A 16,918-nucleotide genomic window follows, 5' to 3' on the forward strand; every position below is an offset into this window, starting at 1 on the left:
TGATCAAGAGTTAAAAAAATGTCGGAAATTTGTTGAACAGGATATTACTTGTAAGCTTGCAACTTAGAATGCATTTTTCCTAAAGGTAACAGTACTTCTTCCAGCAAAATATCATTACATATGTTGAACAAGTGAAACTTTTATATAAAATAACATAATGAATTATAGCAAAATATATCTTTAATTGTTAATTTTTGGTTTTGCCCACATATATATTAGATTATGTATTTTGTTACAATTATCACCGTAGATTCTCAGAACTACTATTATATTTCACCATAATCATCATTATTCAACCGCTATTATATTTTTCTGGTAACGCATGGTATCTTAAACCTATTAGGCATGGATTATTTCAGGTTTTCTAAGAAAAAGCAGCAATATCATATCATATCATGACATTTGTTTAATCTTTTTCTTGTTGAAATATTGAGCCACAAAAAGATTTCATGTGCTAGGAATAAAAAAAAGAAGAAAAGAAGAACACTTTTGAAAATGAAATTTATTGGCACAACAGAATAATATCAAACAGCTGATTTGCACCTTTCACTACATTTGGACATGACTTGGCTGCAAAACATGGATTCAGCAGTCGTTAAAACTTGGACGTAAATCAACAACAACAAAACAAAAAAACTCCCTCTTATGTATTCCTTGCTAACACATCTCTAATGAGTTGCTTTGGTGCTGCAATAGGAAAAACGAAGCATAAGAAAAACACAATTCGAAGAAGAGAAGCACTAAAGAATGGATGGGATTTGAGTTATTTGCCAGCTTGATCTTACCAGGCAAACCAGTGAAACTTTCAAACTGTACAAATGCTTGGTTGATGAACATCTCTGTCCCATAAACAATGGTGCTTCCAGCCTCCTGTGCTTCTCTTAAGAGGGTGGTCAGTTTCGGAGTGTAAATTGCGTCGAAGACCAGCGCATAGTGTTTTAAAGCTTCCTGCAACGACAGAGTTAAATAGGATAATCCAGGTTCAGGTGTGCTCACTAATCTACTCTTAAGCATAACACAATAGAATATGATAGCTTAGGTGTAAACCTTAGCAAGTGGTGTATCTTCTATTCTTGGTTTCATTCCAACAGATGTGGTATTTGCAAGGATCATTCCTTCTTCTGGATGAAAATCTTTTAGTTTGGCTAGAGCAATCGCTTGTCCTCCTACTTTACTGGCAAGCTCCATGGCCTTGCCTGGCAAAGAAATCAAGAAACAAAAGTGATATTTGAATTAGCAAATAGGCAATTCAATGTTCTTCTGAACAATGATTCCCAAATATGGATTAAAGAGAGAAAAAATCATGCCATCAACAGTAGAAATGATTCATACACATATCTATGAAGCTGGCTTCAGCAATGTGTAAATTTAAGGCATAAGCAACTCTATTCCATATGGAAGATCACTTTTTTTGCTGTTAGCTCTGCCTTCAAGTATTCTTAAGTAACAATTTCATAAGAACAAAATCCTCAAGGTACAGGGTTTCCCTTAGCTGGTTTCCATGGACTTCTTGTTCACTTTCATAACCATGCGTAAAAATCTTAAACCTTTCCATTAATAACCAACGCTATAATGTTTTGTTCTTTTAAATCTTAAATCTGAATCCTCCCTATCTCAGAGCAGATCTAACTCTTAAAAACAACAGGTGATTTCTATTGGCTTTTCAAAATTATAGCGCATGCTTTAATAACAAAAGATTAGCCACCCAGATAAACAAACAGATGCTGGAAAACATGCTTGCAGATTCAAGTGCGCATCCAAGTATGATAAAAGAGTTTCTCTTTAATATTGCAAGATAGATACTATCAATCATCTCGATCAGTATTTTCTACATGTAAAATCACAAAATACATACTGATCAAGAACAAAGAAGATGATACAAGAGTTATAGCTTCTCACCATATGTGCGGTTGGCAACAACAACTCTTGCTCCTTTCTCATATGCACCATAAGCAAGGGCCTTTCCAGCTCCACCAGCTCCCATGACAACAAAGAGTTTACCTGCCAACGGTGAAACAGATGCAGGGGCACCATTGGATGCTGCAAGGAGAATTCAGGGTTAAAGGAAAATACATCGACCAAGAAAGTGTAAACAGAACACACTTTATAACATAAATACAAACCTCCTAATGCCTCCTCAATAGCTGCTATGGCTCCAAGATAGTCAACATTGTAGCCCTTTAGTTTCCCGTCATCCGGTCTCCTAATCATGCAACTAATAGCTCCAATTTCCTGCCAAAAAATAAAAATTATAATAAAACATGCACTATGATGCAGAGATGGAACAAGCATCTTTTTCTGAAATTGAAGTTCTTCTTCAAGGTGATGGCGTGAACAAGTTTTAAATTATGAATGCCTCAGAGTGACAAGATACCTTCGCTATTGGATCGACCTCATCGCAGCACTTGAGTCCATCTTCTTTGTGAGGAATTGTATAACTGTATTTTACAAGGAATAAATGTGCAGGAACCATCCAAGGATTTGAATATTATACGATACCGTTTATATCAAGCATAACAGACACTTGTATTATTTGACAAACTCGCAGGAATTTACTTTGCGCACAATTCATTCTTCTGAAGCTCGTAATTAAAGAAAATGTCTAAAACTTCAATTTGAAGATCACTTGTTAAGATTCCTTCTTTAACTTCTAAAAGCTCTAAACTTAGAATTCATATCCAAAGCTTTCGAATTTCAAAAAAGCAAGTGTAATCTTCTCGTCAATACGAGGCAGTATATAGCCCCAAAACTTCACATGGAAGTCTAGCACTGTAAGAGGAAAATGGACACGATGTAAAACTTATTTTAGCCCTTTTAGCCGAACAAGAGGATATGGAAATAAAATACAACGCATGATTTGTGTTACATGTGTAAATATTTCAGACAAAAGTTTTACCTGTATCCTGCAAAGTCTGGAGATGAATACGTGGATATATAATTTGCAACACTATCAACCAACAGAGGCAGATAGATTCCATTAAAGCCAACTGACTTAAATGCTGCATTATAGAGGTGAGGACTTTTGCTATGACCAATAGGATTCCCAATAACACCATGTACTTTGGTATCAGCTTCAATCTGTCTAAGATTGTAAAGTTCCAATAAATCTTTGACAGTTGGTTGCCCTGGAGCAGACACCACTCCTGCCTCAATTGAACCAAAAGTGAGAAATGCTCCATATTTTGCAGCAAGCACCCTTGACATTAAACCTCTCTCGCCCATAACAAGTCCTATCATTGGAACCTATGATTCAGCTGAAGCGTCAATTACAAACAATACAAAGGTTTACAAAATAAAGATATTATAACTAGTCGGGCATATCACGCGGATGCTCATCATTGTCATTCAACATTAGCACGTACTCACATTTGACATGACTTTTTAGAGAGGAGAATATTTCATATGAGACAATCTTGCAATTCAAAAGGCATGCACTTCCATGACTTGCAAGCTACTTACTTGTAAATTCACAATTATGTGAAACATCCGTGCATTATCTGTAATGTCTAAAGCAGTTGTTGCAACCTTCACTATATCAGCTCCAGTAGCTTGTATCCTGGCCACAAGGTCACCTATTTCCTCTATGGAGGGAGTGCATTCGTAGTTGTGTGAAGAAACAATGATCTTGACCTTTTCAGGTTTCTTCCCTCGAATGAAATTATAAAACTCGTGAGCTACCTTCAAGCATCAAACATAAAAGTTTCAGTAAAAAACCTGTCTAACCGCTGTGGTAAATATAAATCAAGTACTCATCAAATGTCTTTCTCTACAAAAATAATAGAATGCAGAAGGTAGGAAGGCTAACCTTAAGTTCGATGTCTATAAAATCAGCTCCCAATTCCATGGCTAGCTGCAGTGCTTTTTGTCGCTTGTTTTCATCACCATCATACTGACCGCCTTCCCATTTCGGTCTAAAACATATATGATCCATGGGGAAAATTCGTATGAATCCAATAGCAAAGGAATACTACAGTACAGTATCAAAGGGGAGTTGGAACACAGAATAGGCCAAAGCTGAATTTTCAAAATGTTTGACAAAAAGTTCACCAAACCTTCCGAATAACCAGGCTACTCAACTTGAGATTTGAACAAATGAAAGAATAAATTAAAGCATTACTAAGTCAGTACACACTTTCTACCCTGTTCTTAGTAAAAGTTAAAAAAGCGGCTACACAAGTTCTTACAATTTGCAATTAACACAAGTGTGAAACTTGGATTATTTAAAGCAATCACTAAGACAATCTCATTTTTATAGCACAAATTGTTGGTTTATGATCTACTAACCTGTAAGTGATAAGAGTGGGTAAAGGGCATTGTTTAATCAAGGCTTCGAGATCATTTCTAGGACTGAAATTCTTCAAGAAATCCACCCGAACTTCAGCAAGGTCGGCCCCAAGCTCCTTCGCCCTTTTCATTTGAACCAACATTTGATCAACTGATTCTGCCATTATCGGTGCACATATCAGTGTCGAATTTCTTCGCACTCCGTCAGCGCTTTGGAGATCCATAGAAGTCAACTAAAATCCACCAATCAATAAAAAAAATTCAGCATACAAATAGTTAAACATGAATGATCAATATCCAAAACTAATAATAAAATTTATAAAAAAACTACAAAAAATTCTTCCTTTGATCCAACTCTTCGGGTCTCTCTTTCCATTAAGTTTCTCATTAACCAATCAAATAAACATTAAAGCAAACAAGAAATAATCAAGTATACATTGACACAATAGCTCCTTTTCGATCTCAGAAAAAAAATGTTAATAAAAATAAAAAATGCTCCATTTGGTGCTATAAAAGTCCGGGAAACAGAGTAGATATGATCAGAAACTGAGTAATCAAAATAGCCCAGAAAACTAAAATCTATGATAACCAATGCCCTGTACAACAACTATCAAATTCACTTAAATTCAACATTTCGACAATTTCTTCTATGCAACAAGAACCATAAAATTAAACCAAAATTTTCTATTCTTTCTTCTTTCCATTCCAATCAGCCGAAGAAAAGACTAAAATTTATGTCTACCCAGAAAAAAAAACCTCAAGAAATGAGCGTTTCTTTTCCTTTCCTTTCCTTTCCAACAGTTCCCTGGGAAGTAAACAGAAAAACAAAGAGAAGATAAAAAGGAAACGTTACCGAGACGCGGCCACGTGAATATCTCTATCTTCCGCTTGATGCTAAGCTGCTGCTGTCGTCTAAGGTTTAAGCAGGCAGAGAAGAAGGTGGCCAAGTAGTATTGAACTTGATTGACTTTTTTTTTGTTTTAATTATATTTCGAGAGAGAAAACGACAGTGTGTTTGGTGGGCGAGGTAGGTAGTGTGTGACTAGTAGCATTTTTGTCTCGCCTGTCTGTTCTTTTTTTCTTACTCTCTGGTTAAAAAAATAAGACCGTTAGCCTGTTGGAGCAACGGATTTTTAAAAATTGTAAAAATAGAAAGACACAGAAAAAGCTGTTAGTTTAGTTGATTATATATGGTATTACTATATTTATATAAATATATATTTATTATTAATAAAAATTTAATTTATTTTTAATAGTTATATAATATCAAATTAATAAATTTAATATTAAATTTATAAATTTAGAATAAAAATAAAAAGTCGTGATTTCTGAAAACACATGCAGGCTAACCCTTTTAAATATTCGGACAGCTCTCATGTTGTGGCCAGTGGGTACTGTTCCTCTACGGACAACATGCATACAATATTGTATGCTACTTCGTACAAAAACTGAAAACAATAAATTAATAGGTATTAAGAAGGAAAAAAATTACATAGTTTAAAAAATTACACTGTTTATATAATTGATAATAATTTACATTTCTAAGAGAAATATGTAAATTTAATTAAAAAAATTTAAAAATTACTTTTTAAAATACTTTTTACACTATCACAATCATATTCTTATTTTTTTTGAGGTTAGAAATACAATTACTTCTCAAACTATTTTTTGCTTTGAAATATATCAAAATATTATTTTTTTTAAAAAATTATTTTTAATATCAAGATATTAAAATAATTTAAAAATACTATAAAAATACTAATTTTAAAAAAATATTTAATGTTTTTTAAAATATTTTTAAAATACAAAAATAAATATTAGCAGTTAGGAACAAGATAGAATCCATACGTTTTTCACCAAACATTATTTTAAACTGTTATAACTAGGTCGTATTCAGGACCTCCTGTAATAGATATGGACCCACAATGATCAGGGGTCAGTTTCACATGTTTAGGACAAGTCTTGTTCTTTTCCAGGAAAAGAGGATCGATGACAATATTCACATTCAATTCAAATTTTATTTTTAGAATCATTTTAAATTTTAAAATTAAATTTTAAATAAAATTCAATCTACGAAAATAAATTGAAGGTTAATCCTTTTAATTTACATTAAAAAAAATTAATATTAAAACTAATATCCTTAAAATACTTATCTATTCATGTTTTTTTTTTTTTTTCCAATCATCTCGCTATTGTCAAGAGTAAATATGCAAAATCATAAAACTTCAACTACAACAATATCACCAAAACACTCTTCTCTTTTTATCATCCCAGCTCATATTTCCTGTCTTTAATTTTATGACTTGTCTGTTAGAAAATTATCATTATTGTGGCAAATACCCCACTCTCACTTGGTAGATAATGAAGCATAATTAGTGTCTTATTTTGTGGATCTTGTCTCACCATTTAATGCCTGTAAAAGAGGCATAATTATTTGAGAGCATTGAGAGAGGGTTGAGAGAGTGAGAACGTGAGAGAGCTGCAATGGCAGCAGCCTTACTGTTATTGCAGCAGCTGTAAGAGCATCAAAGAGAACTGGAAGTAGAGTAGATTGAAGTGATCCTCCTCCTCCATGTATTTGTATTGTTTTATTTCTCTACCTCTAATAAAATGACATTTTCCGTAGATGTAGGTGGTTTTGCCGAACCACGTTAAATATTGTGTCAGTGTGCTTAGTCTCCTATGAGCAACTATCAGTACACCACCGGTCGGAATTCCCTACATTGTCTAGTCTTGAGAATTTAATATCCTATATAAATGTATTTAGAGGATGTTTGAAAGAATAATAACAGTTGTTATTTTGCTAGATAATACATCAAAATATATATTTTTATTTTTTAAAATTTAATTCTTAATATCAGCATATCAAGTCGATTTAAATATATAAAAAAATTAATTTTAAAAAATTAAATTTTAGCAAATCTCCGTTTGGACCACACTCCCAAATGGAAACTTAAATTTATTTATTGTTTTTAGTTATTTGTGGTGATGGTAGTGGAGAAGAATTAGAATAAAATAGAGGTAATAAAAGTAATATAAAAAATAAAATAAATTGAATCTAGTAATAAAATAAAATATAAATTTATTTATTTATTTATAATTAAATTCAAATTTAATACTATCATTGAATTCAATGATAGCATAGAATTGGTTACAGATATAGGGGAGTGTATTTAACAAACGTTTTCAATTATTTATCAATTTAAGAGGTGTAATTCCAACTCTGATTTGTGCGAGGTCCAAGGGGCTATTGTCGTTTTTTACAGGGCACAAGATAATCAGGCACCCTGGTTTCCCTGCCAGTGATCGTTTTCATGTGCTTAATACCAATCCAATTCTTTAGGGTTATGTTCTTGATTGATTTCATGGGCTTACTAGGGCATATTGCAGAAGCTTATGCAACCATTCCAGTCGAAACCACTAACGATGGCTGGCATGATTTAAGACCCTGCAGATCTTCAAGGTTCAAGATGGGCTAGAGCCAACCTCTCTGGCTGCACTGCAGCTACACCACCTTGCACCCCACACTAACTGAGCTCATAAGCTGTTGCAAGTTTCATGAAATTTAATTTTCTAGATCATTTGATTCCAAGTTTTACAAAAACGTTTTTCAAATCTAGTTTGCGCAACATCCCATATTTGTAGTTCAACAATAAGAGAAGAATTACTTCAATAATCTACATTCATAAATCATAGCTTTATTATAGAGCAGTAGTCATCACTAACACTGGATATATTGATGATAAAACTGGTCTCAACAATCCATCAACTTTGATTTATGAATTAATATTTGAAATTCGACAACAGTTTATTTTCATCGCACATTACAGCATACTTTGCTAGATGCAATAAATCAGAATTTGGCTAAAACAATCTCCCGCATGAAGTCTTTCGGCGCTGCAAGCAGAGACAAAAAAATGAGATTATTTCAATCATGGATGAAACTACAGAAACCATGTTCACCTAATGCATTAAACAAGATTTCATTAGGTCTGTTTTGAAGCAACTTTGAGGAAGACTGACTTTGCGATGGGCTTTATATCTCTGGTGGACAATCAAAGCTTCAGCAAATTGGGATTGCAGGAATTTGGCTGATAGAAGAGTTAATGCAATTTCAGTAGTCCAAGATCGTGATTAAAACTTGTCTGACTAGAATATAGGAACATCCTGTTTAAATCCAAGTTTGCATCAGAGTAGATGGTTTATAAGGTGTAAATTTCCTTTTCCAGGAACTATTATCCGGCCTCAATGGAGGAGACGGTGGGCCTCTGGAAGGAATATGAAGGAGATACAAGGAAGAAATGAAAGAGATGGGAGGAAGGAATAAATGAGATACCTTCTCTGCCGGTGAAGAGGCTGAACTGTCCAATGGCCTGTTTGAGGAACATCTCAACTCCGCTCACTGTAATGGCTCCAGCAGCATCAGCATCTTCTAATAGTCTGGTTTTTCTTGGTGTATAAACAGCATCGAATACCAGTTGGTAGTTCCCCAAGGTTGCCTTCAACAAACAAAGAAGGTTTTAATAATGAGAACCGAAATGAAATTCTGTTTCTTTTTATGCAGTAGAGCGAACCTCGGCCACCGGGATTCGGTCTGTACTTGGATGCATTCCTATTGGTGTTGCATTGGCAAGGATTGCTCCCTTCTCAGGCTGGAAATGTGCTAGACTATCAAAATGTTGAGCTTCACCAGAAACAACCTGAGCAAGAGACTTTGCCCTCTCTTTTTGGAAAAACACGAGAAAGAGATAAGATGGTTTTAGATGCTCTATAATTCTTATCTTTCTAGTTCACAAGTAACTAATCAGAATGCTGCTTTAAGGCAAAGGAGAGAAAATAGTGTTTTTACCAAGATCAATGTCGAAAATAATCACACGGGCTCCTCTACTTTTAGCACCAACTGCAATTGCTCTTCCTGCGCCTCCAGCACCAACAACCACAAACTGTTTCCCGGCCAATGGAGAATTTAAAGATGCGCCATTGATGTATCTTTGATCTGTAATATCCACATGAACAATGTCTATACATCACTAACTCTACTTGATAATCTATAAATAAGTATTTACAGTCACTTTCAAAACACGTACAGAATTCTAAAGATACAGAGTTGAGGAGATGATGTCAGTACCTTTCAAAGCATCCTCAATTGAAGCTATTGAACCCTCACAGTCAGTGTTATAACCTATCAACTTCCCATCACTAGGCTTCCTTATGATGGTATTAACAGCACCTATAGACTGACAGGGACAGAATGTTGGATACGTTGCAATATATCAGGTCTATAATCAAGGATTGTAATGAGAAGCAAAGAAAAATTACAATAGATCATTGCTATCAGCAAGAGGATATATTTCTAAGACAGTCAGTGAACATCAAGTTTCTCCGAGGATGTAAAATGGAAGATAAAATCACCTTAGCCAGTGGATGGACTTCGTCACAGAACTGCACGACAGCTTCTTTGTATGGAAACCCAACACTACAGTTCAAAAATGATCAAAAGAAGAAATTGCATTAGGAAAGACGAATGGCAAAAGAACAATTATTATGTGAAATCCAGAACTGAAAATACTCTGGCCTGTTAAGAGCTTTCATATACGAAACAACAGAATGTAGCATACAAGCAGACGACATTTCACGATGCTTGTCATACCCCTTCCAATTTTATGCAAATTGGACATTAAACTGAGAGAAAAATAAGTTTTTTCGCAAGTGATGACAAATGAAGCGAAATTTTATATTAGAAAATATGGATGCTTTCTTAACTTCAAAATTGACTATAAAACTGCACATGGCATACCTATAACCAGCAAATTCAGGGCTTGCGTAGACTTCAAAGAACTCCTTGAGATCATCAACAAACATTGGCACATAAATCCCATTAAAGTTCGCATGCCTGAAGGCAGGATTGTGCAGTATAGGACCTTTGCTGTGGCTAACTGGTTTTGAAACAAGACCGAAAACTTTAGTATCTGAATTGATGTTCTCAACCTTGTAGGCTTCTCTAAGGCTGTCTAAAGTAGGCAAACCAGGAATTGAATTTCCTTCCATGGCTCCATAGACTAAAGCACCACCGAATTTGGGACACAATAACTGGCTTATGAGGCCTCTTTCTCCTAATGAGTATGCAACCGCTGGCACCTGCACTTTACAGAAAGTCCTGATTGTATCATGCCAGAAAGTCTGATACAAAGAATCTTATCTTGAAACTAAAGTCATGACCAACACTGTATCTGATAGTTCTTGTTTGACAACGAAAACATCTTCAAATTGCAGTTGAAATTGGAATATAACTAAAAAATCATAAGTTTCGAAGATTTTCACTTTCATTTCTGATTTCCAATCTACTTCTGTAGTAAAGAACTTCATTTTATGAGTGAAGCATGTTTTCCTTTTATTCAAAAACTATTGAGTGATGCATGCCGCATCTAGATTCTTTAATTTCAAACAGTCTAAACATTTTTCCATTTCTATACACCTTAAAGGCATAAAGTTTTACCATGATGTATCATACCTCACTATGTGAAAGCAAATGAAAAATCCTATCCAATTCTGTAATATCATTTGCATTAGAAACAACTTTAATGATATCTGCTTTGGTAGCTTGCATGCTCGCAACAAGATGGCTGAGATCTTCTTTTGAAGGGGTTGCACCACTCAAATAAGATGATACAATGACTTTGCCACCAGTCTGATGCTTGTTTTTCACTTCCCGTACCAGATCAGATGCAACCTGAGAGAGAATAGCATACAAGTCTAACTGAGTTAGGACTTTACAAAATGTTAATTGTTTATATCGAACGGTGATATAATCGATCATCAACATCTGTCACATTGCTCCCTGTGCGAGTTACAGGATGAAACAATCAACATGATCACTAAATTCAAACATTTCAACTTTTCTAATAAAACTTCACACGTTCTGCCGATTTTCTACCTACTTCAGCCCTCAAAAGAACTTCATAAACTACCTTGAGCTCAACATCAATATAATCAGCTCCCAGTTCATGTGCTAAACGAAGTGCTTCCAGCCTTGTGTGCTCATCCCCTTCATACTGACCACCTTCCCACCTCGGCCTGGCACAATTATGCTATAATTAACATGAAAGTGATTGAAGATTTTGTGCTTAATGCCCGCAACTAATAGCACACATATCATTCATGCACACATCTAAGCCTTCTAAGTTCACTGTCTTGTTAGTGTTTGAAGTGCTTGACATGCTGAAAGTTCTAAAACATAATTATGTTATTAAAGAATTCTACATCTTTATTTGTTTCTTCAAATTCTAGTTTGCAAATATGATTACAACCACACACCTCATCATCCACTGCAAAAATTATGATCCTTCCTCTATATATGCAACAGATGTATTTTTATTTTATTTTTTTGTTAACAGGAACATCTAGTCCACGAAACCTTCACTTGGACCTCGACAATTTTTATCAGTGATGAATCTAATGTACTGATACGAAAGTTTAGCTTGGGGCCAACACAACTCAATTTTCTTTTCTCTGTTTTGTGTTCTGACATTTTAACTACGTTTTTTTTTCCATAAAGACAAGACAAAGGCGAAAGACAGTGAAAGAGTCTAAGTTGTGACAAACCCACCAGGCAAAACTCAAGCATAGCGGTCCCACCTTTGGGCGTTGCTTTTGGTCCCACTATGGAGCATACCCATATGCTTCGTAAATGTGAGAACTCCGTGAGTGTTCGTAAAGGTAACTCATTGATTTTTTTAATGTATTTTTTAAAACTTTTTAAAAATAATTTTTTTATTTTTTATTTATAATACCATCATATTACAATCATAGAAAAATACTAAAAACTATTAATTTAATAATTTTTTAAAAACAATATATTTTAAAAAACACTTAAGAATATAAACCACCACACTTATAAATTCACAAATTCTCAAAGTTATGCAAAGTTTAAAACTTTTGTTCATAGTAATTAAACAAGCACATAATTAAAGAATCCGGTTATGAATCAATCATGTTAATTTAAATTGACATGAATTAATTAAAATAATAATTTTTTTAAAAATAAAATATTAAATTTGATTTCGATAGTGAATCTATTAAGTTAAGTAAATTAAATTAAATTGGTTTTGGATTGATTTTTTTGACACCCAACCCATGTCGAGGAGTTGGATAAACCATTGAGTCAAGCCAGATTATTTAATAACCAAAGATTTAATTATATTATATCCATAGTTTATTAAAACAAATTAATTATTCCCTATAGTATAAAAAAACCTCTAAACCATACATAAATTTGTAGTATTTTGTTTTAAAAAAAACACTCTTTTGCTAATCAATAATTCCATATTATCTACTTCATTTTACTATTTTTTTAATAAAAAATAAAACAAATGGAGAAATAACATGAAATGGACGGGAAAAAATAAGTTGAAGATGAATTTAAAAATAGAATGATTATATACAAAATTCCTGAAACAAGAAGAACTAATCAATTACCATCGATAAATTAACTCCCTAACTAGAAAAGGCTACCAGTTTAAAAAAAAGAAGATTAATGATAATTAAAAAACTACAAAAAAGAGAGAGAAAGAAATAGTATTCAAGCACCAAATAGAATAGAACCTGTACACAATGATGACGGGCAATGGCTTGTTTCTGATGATGGTTTCCAGGTCTTGGCTAGGCTGGAAGCTGTTGATGTAGTCCAGCCTGACCTCCACAGCATCAGCACCCTGTGCCTCTGCACTCTGCATGTCAATCACCATTTGCTCAACAGATCGAGCCATCAATGGAGCACAAACCATTGTGGAATTTGTTAAGATCCCAGCACGCCCCATTAGGCCAAAAAGAATAAGAAACCGATAATATTTGAGGCAGAAAAGGGTTGCTTTAAGCCAGTAAAAGAAAATGAAGAATCCAAAAGTAGTTGTCTACGTCTATATAAAGAAAATAGGGGAGGGAGCTTGGCTGGTTCTGGTAGAGAAGAACGAAAGAAAATCAAAATGAAGAAAGCATTAAAAAGAGCCAGAAATCCAGAAAGAACACACTCAAGGAAGCAAGCAATGCTCTGTCTTTCTCAAATGCGATTAGAATATAAAGCCCAAGAAATGAACAGATAAGATTCGGTAGCTTTTGCAACAGCCTCCACTCGAAGAAAGTTCTGAAAAAAGGCAACTTGAAGCTTGAAAACAAAAGGTAAAGAAAAGAAATGTTCTTTCATATTTAGAAATGATATAATTGCAATACCAATCTATAGTTTTTTGGTTTTTTTTTTAAAAAAAACTTGCTTAGATTATTTTTTTTATCTAATACTCGATCTATTTATCAATATTTTTTTTTGTTCTTATCTTTATTTTTGTTGTAATATTTTTTTTATATTTGTTTTGAAAATAAAATTATTATTTTTTATTCCTTACATTTGAAATATTCATCACTCAATTACTTTATCTATCTACATAATACCTTCTGTTTTTATTTTGGTAATTTGTTTTTGTATTTTTTTGTTCACACTTGTATTTTTGAAAAATTGTTATATAAAGACTAAAAGAAAATAATGTTTTATATTAGCAACATTATTCTATTTTTCTACCATATTAAAAAATAATTTAAAATTTAACATGTTTCTATTAACACGTATAATTCTTATTTTATCTTATTACATGCAAATATTGTTTTTAATTTACAGTTATATTTATTAATCAATATAAAAAATATACACTATGCATTTATTTATTTGCTCATCACCCAAGTACTATTCATGTGTAATAATAATTATTGCCTAGTACTATTCATGTATAATAAATGATAGCTATCAGAGGACGGTGGGCGGAAACACACAAGATTTGAGAATATCTCATGCCTCCAATGAGCCCGCCCTCAAGTCCCCTTTAGAATATCTCATGCCCCATGTTTGGGATCTCAAATCTTTCAAGTTAACCTAATACAAGACATGTTTAACAACTGTATATGATGATATATACTGGCTTTCTTTTCTTCTTCTATTATCGTGATTAACACTGCATTTAAAAGAAAGAGCAACGCGTGAATAGGTATTTGTTTCATGTGTTTTCGTGAGAATTTTATTTTATGTGATTGAAAATATTATTTTTAGTACAATACTTATTAATATCAAAATAAAAAGAATTAATAGTGTAACACTATCCAACGTTAGAATTGCGAGGATTATTTTAAGCTTAATATTCATCACTATTAAAACCATGAATATTAGATTTTGTTTTTGTGCAATACTCACCAATATCAATATTTCAAGTATTATCTTTAGTCCAATATTTATTAATGTTAGAGTCATGAATATTATATATTAATAATACAAGTTATCTTAATTAGAATGCTTTAATCAGGGGTTTTGATATCTTTTTTTAGCATAATCTATTTTATATCATAGAATCTCGGCTAACTAATTAGAATTTTTTAGTAACTATAATATTAAGTGATGATTTTCTTTCATAAAATTATATCTTTTCTTTTAAAGAGTAAGATGCCAAATATCTACTATTTTAAGGTCATTGCGACATCGAGTATCGATAACTCGATTGACTCGGTCTGGATTTTTTATAAAAAAAATATTATATTTTTTCAAAAGAATTATTTCAATTTTTTTAAAATGATGTTATTTTAGATTGACTCAAATGAATTTGGGTCAACTTGAATTTGGGCAGGAGGAATCAGATTTCAAAAACATATATATAACCCTTTTTTTTTGTTCGAAAACAATTCTCACATTACAATACTAGTCCAAAAAGTTTGGTTTGGTTAATTTGTTACCAATAAATATATTATATAGAGATATCGTTGATCTATCAATCTATTCATATAAAAATAACAATTATTATATATACAGACACTTATAATAAAATTTAGATAAAAGTTTTAATAATAATTTGATGTGCACTATTTTCATGCAAATTAATAGTATTCTCTATTTATATATATCTCGTAGTTGAAAACCGAAGGGACAAAGAATACAACAATTGCAATTATCTTGAACATCCTGTAAGAAGCCAATACCGACAACTCTTTAAACAATGGCAATGATCATTAAAGCCCAACGTCAAATGAAGCACATATAGGCCTCTTTTGTTTACGAGAATGCCAAAAAAATCATAAACTTCGTATCCACATTATATTTGGCAGGGAAGAAGTGCATGATGTCGGTCTCTTTTGTTGAACAAGTCTCGCGTAGAAAACAAAATCTGAATGGCCTCTAGCAAAGTAACTTACCGTGAAAGATGGATTCATCACTTAGAAAAAAGGGAGTCCTTGTTGCCAACCTACTAATTCAAGAACTGCATCGTGCCATTGCCATCCTTGCCTGCCGCCCTTGCCGGGCCATGGGCTCGCCACAGAACTTAGACCCCACTATTTTTTCCCAGTCTATAAAAAGGCTGCAATATTTGAACACTTTGCAACAATCAAATCGCATCGCAAAAACATCCCACCAACGCCAATCAAAAAAGAAAGGAGGGAGAGGATTGCTTAACTAGAAAAAAAGTTGTAATGGCGTCTTGTAGGATATTCATGATCATCGCCATTGTTGCAGTCTTCGTTCCTTCAATCTTGGCAACAGAACATATGGTTGGTGACAAGACAGGTTGGACCCTAGGCTTTAATTATCAAACCTGGGCTCAGGGAAAAGCATTTTACGTGGGAGACACACTAGGTAGCTCAACTCTCTTTAAACAAACTGCATTCATATTTTACTACCACTGCATTCAACATTTTTTTTTCTTGACAATTTGATTTCTTGGTGCAGTTTTCAAGTATACGCCAGGAGCACACAATGTGTTGAGCGTTAATGGAACTGGATTCGAAGAGTGCAAGGCAGCTGATGATATTGTGCCCTTGACTACAGGAAATGATGAGATTACACTCTCAACTCCTGGGAAGAAATGGTACATTTGTAGTGTGCCCGGACACTGTGAGTCTGGGAACCAGAAACTTTTCATAACTGTGTTGCCTCGACTGTCATCTCCAGCAACATCACCTTTTCCAGGCCCAACTGACACCTCCCCATCCGGAGCAGCAGGCAACATTGCTTCTACATACTATGGGTTGATTGCGGCCATTGTAGGCATCTTTGGGATGATCATGTTTTAATTTTCATAAAGATGTTGTCCAAGGATTGTTTATTCCCTTTATTATTTGTATTCATTCTTTAGATGTTGGTTTGGAAGCTAATTATATTTCAATAATATAGCACTACTACTCAACATTAACCTTAATATGGCTTTAGAAACAGCTGTTCAGATAGAAGACAAAATTCTTAATTTCCATACATTTCGATTCTTGCTCTATTGCTGGCTAAGGACCTGTTTCTGTCGGATAATATAACCCTTCACAAATATCATTTTATAGTGTTTGTTGTGTGGTCCCGCACCATGTGATGGTGGGACCACCACATTAATTGTCAAGAGACATGCTGTTTTTTGAAATTTAAATTAATGTGGGTCGGCTATTGTAGACGCAGTAGAGAGAACATAATTAAAAGAGAGCAAAAACAAAGGAGAAAAACGTGAGAAAGAAAGAAGAGGAGGCAGCTGAGCAGTCTGTTTTTTTTTTTTGATTTTCAGTTCGTTCACCGTTGGATCGGTCTGAGATTTTGACAGAAGCTTATAGACACGTTTCTCTTCATTCT

The 16,918-nt window shown here is 33.6% G+C and overlaps 3 protein-coding genes across 3 annotated transcripts; 1 reads left to right on the forward strand and 2 right to left on the reverse strand.

Annotated features, from left to right (window-relative positions):
* Positions 1–487: 487 nt before the first annotated feature.
* On the reverse strand, positions 488–5,290 carry LOC133669455 (bifunctional 3-dehydroquinate dehydratase/shikimate dehydrogenase, chloroplastic-like). The gene is made up of 11 exons (XM_062089598.1): positions 5,138–5,290; positions 4,285–4,517; positions 3,806–3,911; positions 3,460–3,678; positions 2,897–3,243; positions 2,375–2,438; positions 2,124–2,232; positions 1,900–2,040; positions 1,048–1,196; positions 786–948; positions 488–687 (listed from the first exon to the last, which is right to left on the reverse strand). Exons 2-11 carry the CDS (start codon positions 4,506–4,508, stop codon positions 644–646), a joined length of 1,566 nt encoding a protein of 521 aa, XP_061945582.1. The 5' UTR covers positions 4,509–4,517; positions 5,138–5,290; the 3' UTR covers positions 488–643.
* A 2,730-nt stretch (positions 5,291–8,020) lies between these two features.
* On the reverse strand, positions 8,021–13,428 carry LOC133669456 (bifunctional 3-dehydroquinate dehydratase/shikimate dehydrogenase, chloroplastic-like). Its single transcript, XM_062089599.1, has 10 exons — positions 12,886–13,428; positions 11,253–11,358; positions 10,796–11,014; positions 10,082–10,422; positions 9,697–9,760; positions 9,413–9,521; positions 9,134–9,280; positions 8,859–9,007; positions 8,621–8,783; positions 8,021–8,181 (listed from the first exon to the last, which is right to left on the reverse strand). Exons 1-10 carry the CDS (start codon positions 13,098–13,100, stop codon positions 8,138–8,140), a joined length of 1,557 nt encoding a protein of 518 aa, XP_061945583.1. The 5' UTR covers positions 13,101–13,428; the 3' UTR covers positions 8,021–8,137.
* A 2,317-nt stretch (positions 13,429–15,745) lies between these two features.
* On the forward strand, positions 15,746–16,380 carry LOC133669864 (blue copper protein 1a-like). The gene is made up of 2 exons (XM_062090191.1): positions 15,746–15,943; positions 16,037–16,380. Exons 1-2 carry the CDS (start codon positions 15,781–15,783, stop codon positions 16,378–16,380), a joined length of 507 nt encoding a protein of 168 aa, XP_061946175.1. The 5' UTR covers positions 15,746–15,780.
* Positions 16,381–16,918: the final 538 nt, after the last annotated feature.

Source organism: Populus nigra, chromosome 12, assembly GCF_951802175.1.
Source record: "Populus nigra chromosome 12, ddPopNigr1.1, whole genome shotgun sequence".
In the NCBI taxonomy this organism is placed as follows: domain Eukaryota; kingdom Viridiplantae; phylum Streptophyta; class Magnoliopsida; order Malpighiales; family Salicaceae; genus Populus; species Populus nigra.

Bases quoted from the DNA above. Each gene is read 5' to 3' on its own strand.
- LOC133669864 (XM_062090191.1), top strand. From the start codon at position 15,781: ATGGCGTCTTGTAGGATATTCATGATCATCGCCATTGTTGCAGTCTTC. The intron at 15,944-16,036 runs GTAGCTCAACTC...TTCTTGGTGCAG, and splicing joins TTACGTGGGAGACACACTAG to TTTTCAAGTATACGCCAGGA.
- LOC133669456 (XM_062089599.1), bottom strand. From the start codon at position 13,100: ATGGGGCGTGCTGGGATCTTAACAAATTCCACAATGGTTTGTGCTCCA. The intron at 11,359-12,885 runs GTTCTATTCTAT...TAATTGTGCCAG, and splicing joins CCCGTCATCATTGTGTACAG to GCCGAGGTGGGAAGGTGGTC. The intron at 9,281-9,412 runs GTACTGACATCA...TGGATATTACAG, and splicing joins AATTGAGGATGCTTTGAAAG to ATCAAAGATACATCAATGGC.
- LOC133669455 (XM_062089598.1), bottom strand. From the start codon at position 4,508: ATGGATCTCCAAAGCGCTGACGGAGTGCGAAGAAATTCGACACTGATA. The intron at 2,439-2,896 runs GTAAAACTTTTG...TGTAAAATACAG, and splicing joins CCAGACTTTGCAGGATACAG to TTATACAATTCCTCACAAAG. The intron at 688-785 runs GTAAGATCAAGC...TTCCTATTGCAG, and splicing joins AAGTTTCACTGGTTTGCCTG to CACCAAAGCAACTCATTAGA.